The sequence below is a fragment of the Emydura macquarii genome, unplaced genomic scaffold (genome assembly GCF_026122565.2).
Source record: "Emydura macquarii macquarii isolate MOO-44397 ecotype Brisbane River unplaced genomic scaffold, CSIRO-AGI_Emac_v2 contig_1146, whole genome shotgun sequence".
NCBI classification, from domain to species: domain Eukaryota; kingdom Metazoa; phylum Chordata; order Testudines; family Chelidae; genus Emydura; species Emydura macquarii.
Window position 1 is genome coordinate 6,172,338 of NW_027131283.1, and position 18,223 is coordinate 6,190,560.

The 18,223-nt window shown below is 36.5% G+C and overlaps 1 protein-coding gene across 2 annotated transcripts in view; it reads left to right on the top strand.

Moving 5' to 3' along the window:
• The window catches only part of AFG1L (AFG1 like ATPase), a 123,303-nt gene that overhangs the window by 59,055 nt on the left and 46,025 nt on the right, over positions 1-18,223 (top strand). Inside the window, exon 7 of one of the 2 annotated variants that reach the window (XM_067546563.1) lies at positions 2,139-2,197. The exons of the other annotated variant lie outside the window; for it this stretch is intronic. Coding sequence (XP_067402664.1) covers positions 2,139-2,197 — 59 coding nt within the window. The remainder of the gene's footprint in view (positions 1-2,138; positions 2,198-18,223) is intronic. 2 annotated transcript variants of the gene reach the window in all.

Genomic DNA, 18,223 nt, shown 5'->3' on the forward strand with positions numbered 1-18,223 from the left:
CACCCAGTAAAGTGCATTGGGTTATTACACTACATTTGTTCTTATTACGGTATCCAAGCTCAAGACTGACTTTAGGATTTTTTTCCCTTCTCTCTCTGGATACAAAGAAGCAAGATGGCAGTCTGGTTAGAGGAAACATGCCCATCCTAATGGCCAAGATATTAGTGCCACACTTAGTAATGTTACGTTCACTGCTATCCCACTGGAACATGAGAGTGAAACGCCAAGGTGTGATTTCTGATATCCCAGCATTTATCCTCTGCCAAAATCCACTTACCACATTTTCCTTGTCCTCCCCAAATAGAAAAATAATGCAATAAAAATAAGGCCTCTAGCGCTGTTCTTAATCAATAGATGAGTTAATATAAATAACTTCATTATCAACTTACAGCATGTTTAAAATATCTCCAGGCAAAAAAATAATTTTTTAAATGCTCACTGTTGATTTCTACATGTAAACTTGCATTCATTTATACTTATTGCTTATTTTAAAAAATTGTTGCCATAATTGTTAGCGATCTGTGTGAAAAGTGGTACATACTGTGTACAGCTCTGTTAGTAATTAGGTTTCAGAATCTGATTCACTGATTCCCAGATTTCCTATAAGCATCGTCTTACTGTTCTGGTTCCTGAGAACCACTTTGTCAGTACTCTCTTGATTTTTTCAAACATAGTGCATCCTCACTCCACCATGATATGTTAGTACAGCATCTACCACAACGAGACCCAGCCTGATTATGGCTTTCAGGCACTACTGCACTCTAAATGTTACATATAGGCTTGGCAAATTTCAATTTTTGGTTGTTTATTTTTTTTATAATTTCAACTGATAATATTGGTGTTTATTTTTAAGCATTTTTTATTAAATTAAATTTTCACACTTGCAGGAAATTATGGGATGGTTTGACAATGGGGAGGGGACAGACAATAATTATTTAATGACAGTAGAACTTGAGTCTCAAAATGTTAAAGCTTTATAACTATTAAAACACAAACTATTAAAGAAACATGCAAAAGTACACAAAGTAAATATCCTTAAATGAAACTCTAAAAGTTCTCAAGCAGGATTTTTCATACTTTGACTATCTGTAAATTAAATTTTTATAGATTTATTTTTTCATTAGTTTGTGTGTGTACATGGAGAAATCAATATTTACCATCATTTAGCAATAAAAATCTAATCCTTATATAATAATAATCTGACATGGCCTGTGTCAGAGACAGGGGAGTTTAGGTGGGCACTTGTAACAAGGTGTCTACATTTCTTCTGTTGACATGCCCTGTCATCAAGTGTTGGGACCTTGCAGGGTAATGGAGACTTGTATTAATGAAGTGGAGTAGCACATCATAACTATTGTATGATCATAAAGCTGTAATGGAACTATTCATTCTGTCCCTACAGTTACATAGTTTCCAGAAAAGAGAACTTTTTACTATGGATATAAAATTCTCTTTTACCAGTTTTATTTATTAATTTACATTTTATTTCATAAAGTGCCAAATATGCATTTAATTATAAAATATTTAAATAAATTAAACCTGTTTTTAGAGTATATGTATTTATTTCTAATTTCTTATTTTTTGCCTACAAAGCAAATTGTATTTCCTTGCCTTGGAAAAATGATATATGTGATGGGAATTACTAGAAGACCAAGGGAGTAACCCTAATCAACAGAATAAAGACATTACCAACTCTGGCAGTTGACATTATTTCTTCGTAGTTCAAATCTTTTTACAAAAAAATCCTTAAGATTAAGCATTTGCATATTTTGGCTTTATAGTTGCACTGATTGATACATAACATTTCCAATTCTTTCATGTGCTTATTTTAATACAAAGGTTTTATATCTCCTTTGCTAAAATCACTTAGCTCTCATTAGAGATTTAAATCTAATTTCACTGAATCCCTTTTGAGATTTCCTTGGGTTGTTCTCCTTTTTTTTTTTCTCCCCCTTATTAAGAATGTAATGAATTTCATGCAGCAAAAGAATAGAAATCAGTTTCAATTCCCTTTCTTCCCTTTTATTCCTTTATCCCTCTATCGGCATAGAGCTTTATTTTCCAGACTAAAAGACAAGCTGGCATTATTATTAAGGCCAAGGCTAAGTAGCAAAACTAGTACCAGTTTTCTCTTTCAGACCTCTATAAAAATGGGCTTCAGAGAGCTAACTTTGTACCATTCATCACTGTGCTGAAGGTAAGGAAAGTCACTTGTTGAATGCTTTCTTTCTTTGCCTGTCATATTGATAATCAAGGTTTTGTACAGGATTGTGTCAATCTTACTTTCAGGAAAAATGCTTTAATTATTATAGAGTTGAAGCAAATTGAAAGAGAGGGAGGAACAACTTTTCATCTACAACATTAATATCTGTGTTTAATGGAAAAGCTGAATATGTACCAGGGCAAAATGTTAACTTCTGTAAGTAACACAGTAGAAAATATTTATTTGGACAGAATTTTATTATAGTTGTATATGTGCAAGTTGAGATTGTAATATTTCTGTAATTATTATACAAATGTTGCTGCAATATTTTTTGACTTTTTAGATTTATCATGCTAATATACTTTTCCCAACCCAGGAAGATTCTATTAATGACATTTTCTGTACAGATTTATCTTAAAATGTGATCACTCCATCAATGTAGGTTTTGCAACTGAAAACTACAGTAAGTAAAGGAACAGTTACTCATATATTTTCAATCATACAATAAGTAATTTTTTCAAGCTATCACATTGTCTACTTTTTCTTTTCATTTATTCTCTCTCTTCTGCTCCCATTCACATGCTTCTTTCTTGCCTTGTTTCATCCTTCTCCTCCTCCCACATATGCTTTCCTTGTCACTTAGTCCAGCTGTTCAGGGGAGAAGAGAAACCTACTACCCATCTGCGTCATTCTCTCCTTCCTGCTCCTGGATATTTCTATTCTACTTGTGGTTAGCATATGGCTGGATTATGTCCATGAACACCTATGCAAGCAGTATGAGAATTAGCACCATGTGATCATCCAGCTTTATGCAGGCCAACAGCAAATACGCCATGGACCACAGTTTGAGAACCATTCCGCTACACCACCAGTTTAGTTGCTGGGTCTCATTGTTTCTCACTCAGATAAAGAATTGTTTTTCTGGAATTTCATTGTCCCTCATGCTTTCAAAATTCAGGTCTATCTTATTGTGTAAATACACTTTCTCCTATGTAAGTGGCTTTCTGAGGGGATATTACCCAGGCTTCAGGACTACGTGGCAAGGGGAACTCAAATTCTGTGGGAAGCTCCCTGACATCTGCACACTCTGGTGTAACAGACTGGAAATTCTGCAACAGCGTAATTTAAATTCAAAATTGAGTTAAATATGAATAATGTAGTCAGTTAAGTAACCACTGGGGTTTCTTTGTTTTGATAATAAATAGAATAAATGTATGCTGTACCGACACGTTCAGTTTTTGGTATGGCACAGATTTTTGAATTCACAAAGGGTGACCGTATTGTAGAAGTTGAGGGAAGGGAAACTGGAGGTTTTGGTATCTATGGATCAATGGGAAGCAGTTTGGGATTGTGGGATAAATATATTAATTGGCTATTTCTGCTAACATGCTCAGCAGTGAAATAGTTAACGGTGGCTGGGATTTTTCAATGGGACCTAAAGGAGTTAGACACTCAATTCCCATTAAAGCTTAATGGTAATAGGATGCATAGTTGCTTTAGGCCCCTTTGAAAATCCCATCCAATGTTGACATTTAAACTTATCAGGTTTCAAAATTAACATCTCCTTGAGATGAAGGCAGCAGTTCACGTGTCTCAGAACTGCTGTTTCATGCAGTCAGGAAGGCAATGTTGCAGTTGGTTCATGTTTGAAAGATTTTCTTCATAACAATGGAAGTTATAAACTTAATTAAAAATGAAAGCTTAGGCCACGTCTACATACAGCTGCTGCAGTGGCATAGCATACAGTGTAATTTAGTAATTCAGTGGGAGGAAAATACCATGGCATATTTCTGAAAAGACCTGCTTCTCTCCAAACAGTGTCAATTTCAAACTGCCTGCTTTAAATCTCAATGTGTGCAAGACAGACCTGAGATTGGTGGGAAGGAGAAAGCACTTTGAGTAATTGGAAGGAATTATCTTCTCACCCTTTGAGGGTATCTGCCTTCCAGTTATCAATGTGGAGCACAATTCTGGAGTTGTAGTGCATTCAGAGCTGCTCCTAGACACATTGATAGTAGCAGTGGCCAGAAACCTCTTTTCCCATGTTTGGCTCATCAGAAGAAATTACCTTTCCTTTTCAGATGCAGACTTACCCACATTCATCCTTTCTTTCATTGTCTCCAGGTTGTATTATTGCAATGCCTATGTTTTTTCATTCCTGAATCAATTTTTGTGGGATGTGCAATAAGGCACATCAGTTCAGCACTAGTGATGCAGGTTGGCTGGGCCCCAGGTCCAGAAGGGAAGAAGGGAGGCAGAGGTGGGTCCGGGGAAAGATTTTTTTTTTTTTTTTTTTTTTAAGTAATTCATAAGATTTATACCTTTTAGCATTTTGTTTGTTTGTGTATCTTGCCTTTTTATATGGTAAATTCTTCAGGGCTGGGATTGCAACCTCTATGGTATTTGTACAGCACCTAGCACAATGGGGCCCTAATCCTGATTAGGGTCTTTGGGAGCTACTACAATAAAAATAATAAATAATATCTGAGTTTGATTACAAGGGCCATATAAAAGTTCCAGTCAGGTCAATTTATGGCAGCCTGCTTGCGAAGTTGGACGGACCTATGGCAGTTTTTTGTGCAGTGCACTTGGCTCCCTATCCAATTTTAGATCCTTGCTGAAGTCCTGGTTCAATTTTTTAAAGCTGTCAGTAGGTTAAGACCTAGCTATTTCAGAGAATGCAGAGTGAATGGCAACTCTCAGCAGTAGCTGCATTGTACAAGGATGCTATGGCTGAAACTCTGCAGGTAAAGTATTCATTTTAAAAGGGCTTGGTTGTCTACCACTGGAGATCAGGTTCAAATCAAATCTTGAGGCTTTTAGAGTTTAATGTAAAACAAAATTCTCTGAGCAAACCCAAAGATGTGTTCAGAAAAACTGAGCAACATGAAACAACAGTCTTACTTTAAAATATGATGTAAACAAGGAAAGAGAGGTGAGTGTCACCTGTTGGAACAGAACTTTTCCTTGTCTGAATTGTGTCTGGCATGTGGTTGTTAGAGATGAAAGCATTAGAAATAGACATTAGTGTTGCTTAAGTTGAAGTATCTATTTTCATGACAGATTCTTACAGTCCTAAAATGAAACGGGGGGACATTTTTTGCCCACTGTTGCCTCCACCATGATCCTGCCCCTTTCATAGGTGTATTGATTTCAGAGAGAAAAAAAATTGTGATTAAATATTCATATAGATTTGCAATCTTCCACCAGTCAGATTGCTTCTTCAATCCATACCATTTTATAAATACAATATACCACAGATATGAAATATTTTGGTGAAAATCCCTTAATTCCAATTGCATATATACTTTTCTGAGGGGCTATTAGTAGGCAGGTATGGGACAAAATATTTTCACATTGACAAACATTTCTCAACAAGCACAGCATACTTGATTCTCACAAACAAGTGCTTAGCTTCAGTTTGCCAAATGCTTTGAGACTGCAAGTACTCCACAAAATGTTAGGAAGCCAGAGTACCCAACAAGTTATTTTGAAAAATTTCCAGACATTTTTACAGAGATAATTTACATGTAAAGTTGTAACCAGTAATTTAAAAACTTGTGATATAAGATCTGAAGTGAGTTCTTGTTTTATTAGAGAGAGGGGTGAAGGGATTCTTTAGTATATGGTTTGGCAGTAATTTGCCAACTTTTTTTATTCTGCAGGCCACTTAGTAAAAGAGTGATCCTCTCATGGACTATTGCCCTTTCCAACATCCTAATCCCCCACTGTTTGGTTCAACACTGAATTCTTTGGACCAGCAGGAAGGGCTCCTCAAAGCATTGGTGTTCTACGAACCATACTTTGATGTGGAAAAATACTATCAATAAACAGTGATTCTCAAACATCCAAAGATTTCTTGTAATTGACATAGCATTTTACAATCGCATAATACAATTCATCATATAGCTCATATATTTTCTCTGTCAAGTTTATTATTGCACACAATAGAGCTACCACTAATACTAAAAATAAGCAGTTTCTGAAGTGTTTTAATAGTATTGGTATATCATTGACAGGTGCAATTTTAAAATAGTATCTTGAGCTTTGGCTGAGCATATCTTTTAAACTGAAATAAAACAAAATATAAACCAGAAATCCATAATTGGTGGGATTTATAAGAGATTAAGCCACTATATATTTTCTTTCAGTTGATTCAATTCCCCCCCCCCCTTTTGGGGGTCAAAATAAACCAACATTTCATTTTAAACAAAATAATTTTTTTTTAAATAACTCAGTGCTAAACACAATAACCTGATTTCACATTGACAGTAGCGGTACTGTTCAGTATCACTTTTGCAGCATTGGGTGGTGGTGATATAGTGATACTTAGGTTGCTTGCAGTTATTCTGAAGGGTTTTCACATTAAAATGTACATCTGTTCTTAAAAACCATCATCAGAGGAATTGTAAAATATTTATCAGCTTATTGTATATTTTTGTTTTTGGAGAAGAGAAATGTAGGTGTTTAAAACTTGACCAATTTAAAACTCTTAGGGAAATTTGTGGGTTTTAAATTTCATATAAAGGAATTGATAGATATAAAATTTCTTTTATTCTGTGTTCTGCTTTTGTCCAACCACCTGGGATAGGAACACACACATTTGTTGATTGACTGATCTGCCAATTTGTTTTAAAAAAGTCATTTCGCTGATGAAATTGATTTGTCAGTTTGTTCCATTCTAACGCTGTGATAGCCCAGCAGCTTTCAGTGTATTGAATAGTTAAAACCTGCTTTTGAGGTCAGTGTCAGCCATTCTGACCTCTGCTGAACTGTACCTTGAATCCGAATTTCTGGGATTAATCCTTTGATATTGTGATGGCTTTGCTTATCAATTGACTTCTCTATTACTGGAGATGTTAAGCCTTTTGTTTCCCTTCTTATTATGTAACCAAGCAAGTAGAAGAAGGCACTTCTTAAGTAGAAGGCACTTTTTTTGCAAGTTATGGAAGTGTTTATTTTATTTTTGTGAAATATATCTAGTAATTAAATGGATTTAAAATAACTTCATCTACAATACAGTTATGAATTACTGTGCTTAATATCAACATTGTTCAAGGACAGTTTTTGTTTGACATGGATTAGTTTTCAAAGAACATTTTAATAAGTAAAACACATTGCATCTAGATATTGTGTGCCTGATTAGAGGTTTACAGTTTTGTTCTAAATACTTTCAGTACGTGTATGTGTGCATGTGAAAGAGAGAGAGAGGTGAAATGTATATATTTTCATTTACAGGCAAGGATTGTTTAATTGATTTGTGTAATTTAAGACTTTTTAGGTATTATAATTCCTTTTGATCTATTCATTGCCTTGTAGATACTATTAACTATATAATATTACAAGACTCCCCCACCCAGGCAGTTTGTTCAAATACAGACTCCTAGGTTTTGTCACCTAAGGATAAAATAATTACTACTGTAACTGAGTCTTGTGTTCCTTTTCCTTTTTTCCCTAAATCAGAATGGTTTTCCTCACATCTGTTTCAGCAAATGAATTCTTTGATTAAATTGGGCAAATCAAAGTTTATTATAGATATGTTATACTTGGCTCTTGATATAACAGGATAAATTAGTTTAATTACACGTGGCAGTTTTCTTTGCTTGTGATGTAATGTGAAATAAGGTCCTCCCTCTCCCCAAAAAAGCCCAAGCCAATTAATGAAGCTTTTAAGCTCTTTGTCACAGGCCACCGTGGAGGTCTGCAGAGAAGAACTTTAATCCAATAAACATTTCATTTAGATCATGAAAAGAAAGCTTGAGGAGAAGCTCCTACAAGAGAGGGTTACCAGTGATTCTAACCATGAAGCGATGTGAGGAATTTGCCAAATTAACTAGGAAACCTTCATATTTAACACATAAATGTGTCAAAACTAATCATAGAATAATTTGGGTTGAACCTTATATTGTGAAAATTGTAAAAAGCCACAACTGTTTTCTTCAAAGACTTCACTGTTGAGCTGGATGGACAGGGCAACGGGAGGTTGTGAGAAACCCAGATAGCAAATAACACTGGCCGAAGTTGGTGGAAAAAAAAAAAAAGGAATAGATAATTAGGTGTAATTAGTGTGTATGAATTGTTGTCTCCCTGCCCTTGGCTTGAATAAATTTAGAAGAAAAAACCCTAGTGGTGAAAATGCTTTGATGTAAGAAGAGTCATTGTGGCTTGGCAGCATAAAGGCAGTGTTTTATACTTCTTACATAATGGTTGTGATACAGAAAGAGTGAATGGACTCTGCACCCCCCAGTCTGCTTTACAGCAAGGACTTTTGGATTCTCTTGAAACAAAATGCATTAGAAGTTTTCAGTTGTTGGTAATGAGGTAGTGGACCTCATCTGAGCTAAGCGTAAGCCATCTTTAGCCTTTGTTTAGATCTTAATCGCATTTTTTTATTCTGGGAAATCTAGTTTCTTAAATCAACATTCCTTTTTCTCCCTCCCTGCTAGCAGCTCTTGCAAGAGCAAAAGCTAATACTGGGGAAGGAAATAAAATCAGAATTTAAAAAAGAAAAAAAATCAAAACATGGTAAGCCAACTTTATCCTTGGTGTAACTCCATTAAAGTATCCAGAATCGTAGCGGGTCTTAATTTGACCCATTGTTTGTAAATTATTGCACTTCTAATCTAGTATGAGATATTGCCAGGGTTCTGTCTTGCAGCAAACTACTGCTTATTATTTAAAGACCATTAAGAACCATTTAGTAGTTACAATAGAGTGTGTGTGTGTGTGTGTGTGTGTGTGTGTGTGTGTGTGTGTGTGTGTGTGTGTGTGTGTGTGTACATATATACACACAAAATATATATAGGTTTAAAGCAACATGTGAGATTTATGATGTATACTTGGATACAGGGTGTCCTTCAAAAGACTGAGGTGAAATAGAGCTGTTTAATTTAGCATTGTTTCTAATGCACACAGTTTATTCTTTATCCTTCTTCCCCTTCTTTCAGCTGAAAAAAGTAAGACATTTTGTGCCCAACCACGCACCCCACCCCCAGATTCTAAAATGAATTGTGTGTCCTCCTGCAGTAGTTAGAAAAAAAAGTATTCATTTTTAATCACTAAAATTATAGGGACAGATCCTAAAATGATGTAAGTCTGTGTAATTCCATTGACTTAATTCTTCATATCAGTGATTCGCCTGTTAAACCACTCAGATTAAAGCTGAAAGTGTTTCTAACACAAGTGTAAAAAGACCCATATGACAATTTCTGTTTGTCAACACTTAACTGCCTAGATTTTTGTTCTCTGTTTAGATTTTTTTAAAATCATAAATAAGTATTGTGTTTATCATCCATGATCAGTCTTAACTACAATGAAATCCACTGGGTTTTTTTTGTTTTATATAAACTGTAAAATCTGACCAAGGTAGCATTTCTGAAAATTCTCCGCAAAGTATTTTTAAATGTTTTTTTAAAGTTGCGTTCTATGATGCTTCTAATACCACTGTAGTAATCTGCAATGTTTTATCATTCCACAGTTATTGAAAAATAATAGGAAAAAACTGTAAAGAAAGTAGCATTTCATTTAACCCTTTCGAAGCATTGTGCCATTATACAGAACAAGTAGTCTTTTGTACTTGAAGTTGATTTGAGCTGTGAAAGGCAACACCTGAATATCTCACAAGACTGAATAATTATGGCTGATTGTGTTTTTCAGGTATAGGTCACAGGAAATTCACTTAGGGTAGAATATGTACAAAGCTAAGAAATATGCAGATTTTCTGTTGTAGGATTGTGTAAAAATTATTTACAGTTAATAGTTGCATAAAGGTTAGAAAGGTTGATGAAGTGATATTTAGTTTTGCTTTACTATTCACTGCATGTCAGAATGTAATTATGACTGATTCATGAAACTGTCTTAGAAACGAACCATCTTTATTAAAATGCTGATCAAGATAAGAGCTGACAGTAATAAAGAATAGAACATTTTAGTCTTGTTGCTTTTGAATGATTGCTAATTACCCCAGAGGTCATGTATAGTGCTTGGGAGGCTTCATTGACATTATTTCTTTTAAGTCTACTGTTTCAACAACATCTGAACATGAAGACAAAAACTGAGTGCATATCGAACAAGACTTTGACCAAGTTTTTTATGTCACAAAATACTTGATGATTCTTCCTTCCTGCTCTTGTTGTAGTAAATTTAGGTTCTTAGGAGTCTAGATAGCAGAGCTTTAGGAGTGCTGCAACTGTGGTATATTCATTTAGCAGGGCCAACTTTAAGCATAAGCAAAATAAGCAACCCTCCCTTTTCAGGGTCCTGCATGCCATACGTGTGGTGTAACTCCTGGTGTCACTCCTCAGAAGCTGGCCTAGAGAGAAACCAGTAAATACTGCCAGCATACTTTTTCTCTCTCTCTCTCTTTCTCTCTCTCTCAATAGGACAAGGGAGAGCATTAACTTATGACCAATTTTCCCCACCTTACTTTCAACAGCTTTGGGGAGGAGGGCTCTTATAAATCATAAGGCCCGATTTCTTAACTTCAAATCCTGAAATAAGATGAGTGTCATTAGCTAGTTAAAGATTTCAAGACCATCCATTGTAACTAGTCTAAAGTTAATTATATATGGTGGGTTTGGTGGCTTAGGAAACAAATTTATTCATTAACTCTACTATATGCCTACTTAAGACAGGATTTTTATTTTACTGTAGTTATGAAACATTTGGAATGATTTCCATTATAGTGGTATACTTCAGAAAGAGAAGTGTCTGTTAGCCGTCTCCTAATATCCCTCAGTTAAGAATGTTAAAACCCAAAATAAAACTCTTGCTTCTAATGAGACACTGGACATGAGTCAATTAATGAAAACACCAAGGAAATCAGAAAAGATAACAGACTTTGGCCAAGAAGAGTTCAACTACCTTTTTCTGTAATGGTGGTGGAAGACACCCACAATGTGTTTATGCATTCCATCATAAGGGAGAATGTTTTTTGTCCTGGTGGAGGGAGGGAGGAGAATGATTACTAATGAAAATTCTTGTCATTGCATAATTTGATGGAAGGAGGGAATTTCAGTAGTCATGAATAGCCAAGGAAGTCTGAATCAGTCATGCAGTTCTTGTTATTGTTGGATGCTTGTTTGGATGTCAGTGTCATGTAGTGTAAAGGAGTTAGCTAGAGAGGATGTATCGGAAAAGTTGTTGATTCTTTCATTCAGAAAGTTCTGTGGAAGTTACACTTCTCAGGCTCAGCGTAGCCCTTGGTTATAAACAATAGGTGTTCATATATATATATATTTCTTTTTAAAATTCATTACTGGTGCATGTATATTTAAGTGTAATAGCTGATTATATAGCATTATGAATCTGAGAATAGGAGTAAGATCTTAATCTTAACTCACCTCAATAGTATGAATCCGTCCTTGCCATCAGATGTATTTGTCAAAGCAGATTGCTGTAAATTTAGTTTAAAGAAGCAACTGACTGTAGAAATTTTGTCCTCTAATGGTGCTGTAAAAGAGAGTGCACTCTATCCGTACAACTGCATCCTAGGAATAATAGCTTGTAGTAGTACAGAAAAATTGATTACTATGAAACAAAATACTGTGGCTTCATATTAGTTTACTTGAAATTTAGAATGGAACTCTAGTTATTGTACATAATAGTGGGAACAGTACCAGATTTTTTTAAAGCAATCCTTTTTTTTTTTTTTTTTAATTTTCCATTTCCTGTGATTTCTCATCCCTAAGGTACTCACACAGGACATATTGGAGTAGTTCAGAAAAGTGACGTTACACTCTTGAGCCCTGGTGCTGCAAACACATACGTGTGCTTAGTCTGCTCAGTCAAAAGTCTTGTTCTCATGAGTCCTAATTTCATGTTATAATGCTACCTCCTCCTCCTTTCTAATCTTGACTAAGGCAACCTCGTTTCCCTCAAATCAAATGTGTCTATTAAAATAAACTTTCTGGTTTCACTCTGACCACATGTAATTTTACACATGTAAATAGTCCCATTGAAGCTTAAAGTTAAGCATGTGCATACATTTTGCAGGATTGGGACCTTAACATATGTAATTTGCTGGTTCATAATAATAGTAATCATAATAGAAAATACATACCTTCTGTGTAGAGCTTTTCATCAGTAGATCTCAAAATGCTTTACAAAGGTGGTAAGTGTCATTATGTCTATAATTTCTTGTTTAAAATCACTCTTAGTTTTATTTTTTTGCATAGGTTCATCAAAGTGTGTTTTTCCATAAAGCTACTAGTTGTGCATGTGTGTTTGCATACGTATATATCTTCTCAAAATTTAAAAATCACTTCATCTTTCACACATTTCAATACATGTAGGTAAAAAAATAAAAACAAAAAGACATTTTCAACTCTGGAAATCTTTTATTGCTATACACACGGATTATTTAATAAAATATTAAATCATACAGTATAGTTCACTAAATATTCTACACAAAATATTTCACAGCACACAGCTACACAATTAATTCTCCACAATTTATACAAGATAGCAATGTAATTTCTTCTATATTTAAACTTCACAGTTTTTATTTTGTAAAATAAAATTAAAAAGTTTTTAAAAAATAAAATAGCCATCTGTCTTGGATGGTTAGACACAACAAATTCTGCATCTTGGGAGGAGGTTAGACTAGATGACCCTTGTGGTCCCTTCAAACGCCATGGTTCTATGATTCTAACAAGAATTATGTAGAACAGATTGTGCACCACAAGATCCTGAATAAAGAGTCCATTCCTACATGTATGCGTTTTTTGCTCTTAAAAGTTGTTATCAAACGGCTTTGAGAGAGGATGTTGATTGGATTACTGTAGTAATTGGAGATAGGATTGATCTAAGGGCTAGTCTACACTTAAAACTTACAGCTGTGCCGCTGTAAGAGCACTCGTGTAGTCACGTTATGTCGACGGGAGGGACTCTCCCGCCAACATCATAAAATCACCTAAATAAGTGGTGGTAGTTACAATGGCCAGAGAGTGTCTCCCGCTGACATAGCGCTGTCCACACAAGTGTTATGCCAGCAACATTTATGTTGCTCGGGGGCGGGGGGGGGGGGGGTTTACACCCCTGAGTGACAAAAAATTGCTGGAATAAGTGCTAGTGTAGATATTAATATCTGATGCATTTCAATATTTAAACAACTCGATGCTATGTAATTTAAGAAACACTGTAGCTTTCAAAAGTTTTCATACAGAACATATAATGCAGCATATCCATTCATGTTGGGTTGGTGGTTTGTTTGTTTTTTTTGTTTGTTTGTTTTTTGCTTAAATGTGTAGCTGAGGTTTTCATTAATCATTCTTTAGTTCATTTAAAACGTCACAGTGACTAGATATCTGAAATCTGTAGTTGAAAACATATTCTAATATTGTTGTTTTAACATGTAACGGCCTGTCTGCTAAACAATAGATTATGTTCCTCATAAACAATTTATCAATTTAATAATTTCTGTCTTGCATATGTATTTTTATAGTTATATTTTAAAACTCATTTTCTACCCTAGTGGCACATGTATGCTATACAATAACTTACTCATATGAACATGTTTTGATAATAAGTACAACATACAACATTTTCATGAGCATGGTCAGAGTTAAAACTTGATATGCTTTGTTTTTTAAATTGTGAATATTTAATGACGTTACTCTTAAATTTTAAAAGAGAACCTAAACTCAGGAATCCCTTATTTTTAATGTTTGTGCTTTTTATTAATGGAGTCAAGGAACCTTAACACCACATTAATGCCATTATTTGTTTGACTTTCTCTCAGTTTTGAAAAAAAATTTGATTTTATTAATTTTGTTTGAAATGTGCATAATACATTTTTAAGGAAATTTTAACACTTTCTTATGCAATGTTTCAGTGTGAATGGCTGATGTAAAACTGTCAGTATGTGTATGGTGCCACTATACTGGTAAAAGAGACCAAATCTGAAACCAGTTGTGCGTGTAGCCCAGTAATGAGAGAGTTTGTGAAACCAGTCCATGCATTTAGGAAAAAGCTGATGTGCAGCTGGTTACAATTGTATAGTCTTGGCAGTACGATAAGGAGAGAGCTGATGTAAAACCAGGTCTGTGGGCATAGACCGGATGTTATAGTAAAGGAAGAGTGAACCCGAAACCTGATGCACATGCGTAGACTTTATATTACAGTAAGAGGAGAGTTGGTCTGAAATCTGGTGCACATATATATTTTGGGCATTGTGGTAATAGGATATCTGATATAAAACCAGCATTTAAATAATTCCTTTACTGTGTAGGAAGTCTCTTGCAGTTCATCTTACTTGATATTGGAGACAGTAAGAGGTATAAATATGGAAAGCAGAGGGGTTTATGTTTCAACAGCTCTAAAATAGAGGGATCTGAATAAATTTTAAAATCTAGAGAAAATTTTCAAAAAAAGAATAACTTTTAAATGCTTCTAGATTTTGACTTGTTCAATAGAACGTACTTAATATTTGCATAACATTTAACCTGGATCCCTTCAATGTGTAGATAAAGCAGGGATAAGTCCCCAGTTTGACTACAGTTTTCTGCATGGTCTTCACTGGGACCAAATCTTGCAACTTCTTTCTACTCCACATCTCTAGGATGCCCTCCCCTCCCCATCAACAGAGGGGTGGTTGATCAGACCAATAGGACTGAGGACAGTGCCTGAAGGGGAGTGGGAAGGCAGGAGCTAGCCTCTCCTTCTCAGGTCCTGTGCTTCCCATTGGCCAGGCTCTGGGGACCAAGTGGGCTTGATTGGCCCTTATCCTCTCCACCCACCTCTCCATTGTTTTTTAACTCTGCCTGGGCTTTTGGAGAGCCTCTAACCCCATTTAGCTGCCCCTCTCCTCCTCTTAGTTGTAGTGTGTAGGAGCTGTGATTTTCAGGGTTTGGCTGGCCCATTTTAGGATCAGGAAGTAGTTTTTCCCATGGGTCAGCCTGGCTGAGGTCTGGTGGAGTTTTTATCTACCTCACAGTGTTGTGGAGGCACAGTTGGGTTGAATGGAATAAAACTTGAAAATTAGGAATGGTAAGACTGTTTAGCTTGTTGCAACTTGTGGTTGGTGTCCAGTGTGGATAAAAGCTAAAAAGACCAACTCCCAAAGGCAAATGAGACCAAGGATTTCACTGGTGGACCTACTGGAGAAGGGAAGACCTAAAGCATTCATGGACTGAGGTCCCTCCTTGGTAAATGCCCCCATACGGGGGGGAGCGTGAGAGGATTGAGAAGTGAGCTGAGTCTTAGGGCTAGGCCAATCAGTTACTGGTTACATGTTTAATGTCTAGTATGTGAGAATAGGGGTGGACGTGTAGTGCCCCTCCCCACTGTTAATTTAATAAAGTTGCAGCCTGCCGCTTAAATCCATCCCTGTGTCTGTCATTCATTTGCCTGCAGATCCTGATTAATCTGGCCTTTCCTGTCCATCTGCTCAGTCAAAAGTCTTGTGCTCGTAAGTCCCCATCAGGTGCTACCACCTCCTCCTTTCGTGACCTTGACTAAGTCAACCACCTTCCCCTCAAGTCAAATGTGTCTGTTAAAATTTTCTGGCATGTCATTCTGATCACATCATCCCAACTGATCTAGTAACTTACCATGATTTTGACTCCTGGCTTTCCTACCCATTAATCAGCTGTTCAAACACTTCCATGCTTTCTTTTCATTATGATCTTTTTACATGGACTCCTTCAAATCCAATCTTAAGACTATCCTCTTTCATGGTGCCTGCAAAACCGTACCTGCTGACGATGGCCAGATGATTGCCCTCTGACCTTCTTTCTTTTCCCTGCTGCTTTACTCCCTACTTGCACCCCCAAATAAATAAAAACAGCGATAGTGATACATGTAATTAGACATGCTGGGCCAGTTCTTCAAACTCATTTCTTTGTATGTTCTGTACCCATCCTCTACTCTTCATCAGTTTGTATCTTTAGCGTATAAGTCATCCAGGACACGATTTTCTCTTCTCTTTATATAGTGCCCAGCATCACTGAACCACAATCTCAAAGAAGGTCTTTGGGCACTAGCATAATATAAATATTTACTACTGATAATGTATCTGGTTTGGTTTCATATATGTTACTGTGACTTATGGGAATTGAACTTGAGAGACTGTTAGGTTAATAAATTAACTTTTTTTACTTTCATTTCGGCTTCTTAAAAACCTTTTCCCCTCTACTTACCAGGCTGTTTTGTTATATATTGGTATCATTACAATATTTAAAAACTGTCTTGTACCAAATAAAAATGCAGTAGCAAATAAATAATACAAGTGTTTAGAGGAAGGAAGATTTATTCTGCAAGGTTTATTTAACAATAAAACATTTTACAAATACATTAAAAGCAAGAGGAAGACCAAGGATAGGGTAGGTCATTACTCAGTGAGGAGGGAAAGACAATAACAGAAAATGCAGCTATGGCCAAAGTGTTACATGCTTTTTTTTGTTTGATTTCACCAAAAAGATTAGCAGTGATTGAAGGATTAATATAGTGAACATCAATTATAATTCATGGGGTGGAATCTGAGGCTAAAAGAACAAGTTAAGAGTCATTTAGACAAGTTATATGTCTTCAAGTTGGCAGGGCCTGATGAAATACATCCTAGAATATTTAAGGAACTGGATGAAGAGATCTCTGAGCCATTAGTGATTATAACTGTGTAGTCATGGAGGATAGGAGAAATCCCAGAGGACTGGAAAAGGGCAAATATAGTACTATTTATAAAAGGGGGAATAAGGACAACATGGAGAATTATAGATCAGTTAGCTTAACTTGGGTACCCGGAAAGATAATGAAGCAAGTTATCAATCAATTTGTAAGCACTTAGAAGAAAATAATGTGATAAGTAACATCAACATAGATTTGTCAAGAACTAATCATGTCAAGCCAACCTAATATCGTTGTTTGACAGCGTAACAACCCTGGGAGGAAGAAGTAGATGTGATATATCTCGATTTAAGGCCTTGTCTACACTTAAAAGATAAAATCGACCTATGTTAGGCTGACTTACAGCCACTGCATTAATCACCGCTGTGGCTGATGTCCACACTGCCCTCCATGGGTCAGTGATGTGCATCCTCACCAGGAGCGCTTCCACCGACCTAAGAGGGGGCAGTGTGGGGAGCTGAAAGCCCAATCTCCCCACTCTGCTGGCAGCTCCCTGCAGGCTCCCTCCCACCCCATCCTCATTCCCTGCCATGAGTCAGGGGAAGCCGCCTGGGGCTTCTTCCTCCAGGGGAGCAGGGTCCAGCTGCCCCAGCTTCTCACTATCCCCCCCACCCATGCCGGGAACTGGGACAGCCTTGTAAATTTCACAGCTCAGCCATGACACTTGGGCTTCTCTCCTCCCTGTTCCCCTCTGCGAGCCTGGGGAAGGGACTTCACAGGGTCCATCCGCCAAGGGCTGGGAGCGGGGTCCAGCCACTCACCTCTCCAGGGGAGAGGGGGACAGCTGGGCTTGAGCTATCTAGTTTTTTTATCAATTGACAAGACGGACAGCCAACACTTGATGTAAGGAAAGCAGTGTCTACACTGACACCACTTCACTCTATCTATGCCAACATAAGCCCTACACCTCTTGTTGCAGTTTTATTATATCTGCATAGCAGGGGAGTTACATCTGTGGGAGGAGCATTTCAATGTGTACACCTCCACTGTTTTGTCGACAAAAAGTGACTTTGGTCAACAAAACTCTGTAGTGTAGACCAACACTTAGTAGGGTTTTTGATAGTGTCTCACATGAGCTGCTCAGAATCAAACTGGGGAAATATAGCCTAGACAAACCTATTATAAGGAGGCTGCAGAACTGGTTGGAAAAGTGTACTCAGAGAGTAGTTATTAATAGTTCACAGTCAAGCTGAGAGGGCATATCAAATGGGGTTCCTCAGGAATCTGTCCTGGGTCCGGTTCTATTTAGTGTGTTCATAAATGATTTGGATAAAATCATCGAGAGGACATTCATAAAGTTTGCAGACAATATGAAGCTCGGAGGGGTTGCAAGGGCTTTGGAGGACAGAATTAGAATTCAAAATTATCTTGACAAACTGGAGAAATTGTGTGAAATAA